Source organism: Carica papaya, chromosome 2 (genome assembly GCF_054855325.1).
Source record: "Carica papaya isolate Zhongbai chromosome 2, ASM5485532v1, whole genome shotgun sequence".
Lineage (NCBI taxonomy): Eukaryota > Viridiplantae > Streptophyta > Magnoliopsida > Brassicales > Caricaceae > Carica > Carica papaya.
Window position 1 is genome coordinate 11,973,856 of NC_142310.1, and position 6,084 is coordinate 11,979,939.

General features: G+C 32.1%; 1 protein-coding gene across 1 annotated transcript; it reads left to right on the forward strand.

Annotated features, from left to right (window-relative positions):
- The first annotated feature begins 1,743 nt into the window (after positions 1–1,743).
- Positions 1,744–5,845, forward strand: LOC110815564 (histone deacetylase HDT1-like). Its single transcript, XM_088213341.1, has 10 exons — positions 1,744–1,883; positions 3,082–3,152; positions 3,289–3,500; positions 3,630–3,649; positions 3,738–3,794; positions 3,874–4,040; positions 4,564–4,629; positions 4,726–4,816; positions 5,382–5,490; positions 5,598–5,845. The coding sequence occupies exons 1-10, from the start codon at positions 1,871–1,873 to the stop codon at positions 5,656–5,658; spliced, it is 867 nt and encodes a 288-aa protein (XP_088069467.1). The 5' UTR covers positions 1,744–1,870; the 3' UTR covers positions 5,659–5,845.
- Positions 5,846–6,084: the final 239 nt, after the last annotated feature.

The following is a 6,084-nucleotide window of genomic DNA, read 5'->3' on the forward strand; positions in this document are numbered from 1 at the left end:
AATTAAACAAATTCCAATTAAACTAATGAATTGTCGATAAATAATCTTTAATAGCATAGCTTTTTCACTCTTATGGACTTGTGTTAATTTTCTGAATGTTCTCCATTTACTTGAATAGTTGCACTACTAAGAGTTTACGATAATATATTGTTGACAAAACTTGCCAAAATTATAATCACCTATTTTTTTTTTGTATCAAAGCCTATAAATTGATCAATAATAGGTAATATAAATCACATATTTTTTCATCCTATCTATCTTATACATAAAGCTAATAAATGACCTATCATATTTTTTTATTCAGTCAGTTTGATTTGCTGGTCCAACGAACTACAATTAAATTAAATTTTTATTAAATTGAACCGGTATAACCACAGTAAACTAAATTAATTAACTAAACCTCATTTAACGAGTTTAATTTGAACTAATTAAATTAGTTTGGTTGGTTCTTGAATATATTCAATTGTAAAGTTCAATTACTAGTAGCTCATTTTTCTTTTTATTGGAAGTGGCATATTTAGAATAAGTAACTCAACACTTTTTTTTTATTTTCTCGTTTTAATTTTTTTTCTTCTTACACGCATTATAAAATAAGTTCGTTAAGAGACCATTTTTGTCTTTGAATATTATATTTATTTTAAAAGACTTGAACTGTGCAACAAGATAAAACAAGACTAAGTGCATAAGGTACTCAACAAAATCTAATTGGAAAGTTCTTACCCTTATAGTAAGATTAGTTTATTTATATAATGTACTCTCTTATGTTCTTTTACCTTTATACAGTATCAAAATGAGCTCGCTAAAATTTGTTTGCTTTCTACCTCTTCTCTAGTTGCAAATTAACCTATATCTAAATTATGAAACTCTCAACATCTAATCTTTTATTTAGTTTATTTTTTTGTGGTATTCAAAATATAATATATCATGATAATTATACTCATATAGTTATAACACTTTCACTAATCATAAAGTGTTATCTTCTCCGGTATTTTCAACCGTGGGGGTAGGAGATTCTTCTATCTAAATCGCATGATCTACATAAGTATGCCAAATATAATAGTAATATACTCATTCATTATTCCATAGTTAATGACTTTAAGCATTAGAATGATATATGAATTAAGAGATCTTAACATTGCATTAGTTGAAATGAAAATAAAAATATCAAACTCACAATTAATAAATATTGTATACGACTATATAAGGTTAAAAAAAATATATATAGTAGGTAACATACTAAAGTGAACCACCGTAATATACGGAGTACAATATTGACATTTAATTTTTGGACACGTAATAATTTACAAATTATACTCCATATTTTTTTAATAAAAAATTTGATTTATCCAAATGAAAAACAATAAAATAATTATTAAACATTGATAATTAGTTCAACTAACAATGTCTTATTTTAGATCGATTTATTGCATGCATGAATAACATAAATTTATCACATATTTTATTATTAAATATATCTAAAAATATGAAAAAACTAATATTTCTTTAGACCGATTACTTTATGTGTAAATATAAACATAGCTATTTGTATATTTCAAAATAAACAAATCTACATAAAAGAGGTCATTCTTGATGATACTTATATTTCAATTTATTTTATTTCGAAATAATAAATACTAACTTCTAAGTTCTGAGGCGTCGTCTCAAGGCCCATTTGATTGGCCCAAAGTGATCCAGCAGCCTCAAAACCCTAGCATGAAGAAGGGACGCTCCTATATCTAACACCCTGGCGGCAACTCTCTTATAAATTCCCTTCAAAACCCACTCATTTCCGCCTCTTTCGTTGCGCTCTGACTTCTAAACCCTAGCTCTCCAAAACCCTTACTCTTACACCTACACCTTCTCCGTATCGATGGAGTTTTGGGGTAAGTGTTACTCTTCCCTTGTTCAACTCTATGATGAGGTTAAGTGTGTATCTCTTCTGCTTCTCATGTTATCACTGATATTTCTGATTAACTTGCTCCTTGTTACTTTCCTTATGTTTCCGTTCGTTGTTATCTCAAATGGTATTTTCATTTTATGTTTCTGCGTCACGTATCTTTGTTTCCGACCTTAAATGTATTTTTTACTCGATAACTGTGCCATGTTTTCACATCATAGACTCCGGAAATATGTTTTCACGATGAACAGAACGTATAACTTGTGCCCTCGTGTGTCGTAAGAGTAATATTTTTGAAGCCTTTTATTGTTTCCAAGGGTCATCGATTTTATATTTTTCTTGTATTGGTTTATGTGCTTTTCGAGATTAGTATTTGTCTATATTCTTGATCATTTAAGGAGATAAATATTAATCCCTCAAGTATCTCTGCTGGACTGGAAATGGAAATTTGTTTTGTTCATAATCTTACTTGAAGTATGAATGATGTGTTATTTTTGTTTGCCTCACTGTAATGATTACTTAACTAGACAAAAGCCTGAGGGAAAAATCATGAGTTTAAACTTTAATGCGTTTCTATTGTGTTGACGTTAGGGGGCTCCTATTTTTTTAAGACTTTTCCCAAAATGTCCTTAAAATCAGGCTGTGAGGAAACATGGAAAGCCTTTCCTTCGTTTCTGCAAGCATGCTTGTGCTTGCGTGTTTTGCCTTTATACTATTTGTTTCATCTTTTTATCTATTTCCAACACGAATCTATAAATTGATAGATGGAACTCCTATCTCTAGTGGGGACATGGAAATTGGAAGTATTTTGTTTTCAGCTTAAAATAGCCACCAGACTCCTGTTCAAATATTTCTATTCCAATATTGAGTTTTTGGTTCAATGTTAAGAATTTTTTGTTTCTATAAATGCTGAATAAGTTTGGTTTCTTAGTTTATTATTGTCGTGAAACAGAACTGACGAACCTACCGACAACTAACATCTGTCATTTAGTGTTCAAGTTAGTTTAGCTCAGTTTGTGAAATTTCTAGAACAAAAATTTGAGGTCATTGAAATAGCTTGTTACTGATGTTGTCAGCTTGCTAAGTAATTTTCAACAGAGTTGATTAGTCTGCTATTTTCCATGTTATTTTCTTTCTATGAGTTCTTATACTAATATTGAAATTCTCCTCAACCTAATAATCAGGAGTTGAAGTTAAACCAGGCAAGCCTCTTAAAGTGCAGCCTGATGAATTTTATCTTATCCATCTTTCGCAGGTAATCTATTCATTATCTGTTATTATTGGTAATTTGGTTCTTTGAACAGATTACTTGTAAGATTCATTCCAATATACTTCTATTGCTAGTGTTTTTGCCGTACATTTTAAATGCCTGAGATGCTCCTTTAATATAGGCATCGCTTGGGGAGTCAAAATCAAGTGAGACTGTACCCATCTTTGTTAAGGTTGGTGACCAGAAGCTTGTTCTGGGAACTCTGTCCCATGAACATAGCCCTCAGATACCTTTTGATTTAGTATTTGACAAAGAGTTTGAGCTTTCTCACAACTGGAAGAGTGGGAGTGTTTACTTCTTGGGCTATAAAACTCCTTTCCCGGATGATGAAGGATATCCTTGACTACAGATATTTTGATAATGCCGTATCTATGAAATGTTTGATTTGTCTCTTGCTCTCTTTCTCTCACTTTTTTTTTTATATTTTAAATTTCCTTGACCCATCATGTTTTCTAATGCCACAAATGAGGAACTTTTTGGTGGTAAGTTATGGAATAGTTCTGCATAATGATTTCTTATTTCTCGACTTCACTTTTGAGCTTTTATCTAAAAATTCTATCTGTTATACAGGTTCCGAAGATTCTGAATCAGAAGATGAGGAACTTCCAACAGCCATTGAAGAGAATGGTACAATTTACTCCTTTCCCATGTGCATTACAGTTGTCAAAATGTAATTCATGGATTTCTTACGGAACACTCTTCTTAGGAAAAGTTGAGAATGCAAAGGCTCCAAAAGCAGTTTCTGCCAAAGCTGAAGCATCTGTAAAACCAAAGGGAAAGGTTGTCGAACCAAGCAAGGATGTGAAATCTGAGGAAGATGATGAATCTGATGAGGATGAAGAATCTGATACTGATTCTGAGGATGTTGATGAGGTATTTTTCTTTGTTGGTGTGGGCATATTGGTTTAAGATGTCATTGGTAATTTAGAAATAGAAATGAACATCTGTGGGATGCTATGTAAATACAATCTGGAGGATTGAAGTTAGCTGGTTCTAGGTTGAGCGAAGTGGCTGAGCAAACATCCTAGTGTTTCTAAAATTTAGTGATTGGATAGCATCTGAGATGAACATGTGATATCCTCCATGCAACATGTTAGACAATTTACAGGTTCAGGGAAAGGTAGCTGAGCAAACATCCTAGTGTTTCTAAAATTCTAGTGACTGGAAAGACATTAACTGAGGTGAAACCATGTGCTTTCCACCATGCAACCTTTAGACAATTACAGCTTAAGAACTGATTAATCCTTGGAAGAATGGAATTGAATTACTTGTCAATTTGTAATTGACAAGTGAAGTTTCAAAATTTTTTGGTTTATTGTTGGTTTTGTTTATGACATTTCTCCAATTTCTGAAGATTGTATCTATTAAATATTTTGTAATGAATTTGGTGATTTAGATGTCTGAGGATGAGGATGATGAGAGTGATGATTCAGATGATGAAGATGAAGAGACGCCCAAGAAGGTATCTGCCAAACTTTTCGGAAATCTTAATGTTCTTTCAGTTTACAATTTCTGAGGTTTTCGAGCCATGGTCTTATTTGTTAATTTGTCTTTAAAGGTTGAAGTGAGCAAGAAGAGGGCCAATGAGTCTGCAACAAAAACTCCTATCCCTGCAAAGAAGGCAAAAGCAGCTACTCCTCAAAAGACAGGTATGGAATTTCATCTGTTTTTTAAAATTATGTGATGGAAATTAAGTCTGACTGGGTATGTGATTTGTGTTTAATTTTTATTGACAAGGTTTGTTGGTTCTGGATATTGTGACACAGTGAAATGCCATTATTGAAACCTCAGTTATAGTCTGTACATCATGGTTTCCAAATTATGGAGATGGATATAATTATTACTTGGTTATGTCTGATGATATTGTTCATTCTGATTTAAGTTCTGTTCTTTTATTGGCAAGGTCTGTGGGTTCTGGACATTGTTGTCACAGTACCAAATGCTATTAAAACTGTACTTGAAATTTTTGAGTTGTTTTGTGTATCAAGGTTTCTGAATTATCAAGATGGGTATTGATATTACTTGGTTATATCTTCATTCTCACGGTCAGACAACTTTTTAAATTATAGAATTATCCAAATCTTGATGTATCAGTTCTATGTACTCTGATGCTATTGGGAAATTGTTTATGTTCTTTGCATTTCTCCATTTTATGGACTATGGATGCCCCATGGACAATTTTGTTAGTATGATGATACTTGTATTACCATGCAGATGGCAAGAAAGGTGGTCATACTGCGACTCCTCACCCAGCAAAGCAGGCTAAGAACAATTCTCAGAGTCCTAAATCAGGCGGTCAATTCTCTTGCAGTAGCTGCAGCAAGTATGTAGACCCTAGAAGTTAATAGTTTAGATGATAACTTTGATTTTATGTTCTCAGAGGGGTTATTAATAACTTTGATTTTGGTTCTATGTTATTATACATAACAGGAAATTTACGTCTGAGGTTGGTCTACAGTCGCACACAAAGGCTAAACATAGTGGAAAGTGAAGTAGTATGCTGGTGTAAGCATGATAGGATGTGTTTATCACAAGGTTTTGGTAGATGAGAAGTAAACCGGAGGGAGGCGCTAATAGGTAGTATTGTTGAGTATTTTTGTATTTGCCTTTACATTTTTTTCTTGGGATTCGATGTTGCATTTTATATTTTTATAATACAAACTTTGTTCACTTGCTTATTTCCTAACAAGTCCTATGAAATACTATACAATTACCTGGTGAATGAGGATCCAAATCTGTGCGAGACATAAGTTGAAGATTTCGGACCTCAATAATTAAATTAATAATTTTATTTACACAATAATTAAGGACTCAATTTTTATTAAGCTTCAACGGTAATGAGAAGAAAGAATTTGTAAATTTGTTCAAAAATTTTAAAAATACTAAAGTAAGTTAATTGGAATAATTTCTATTTCTC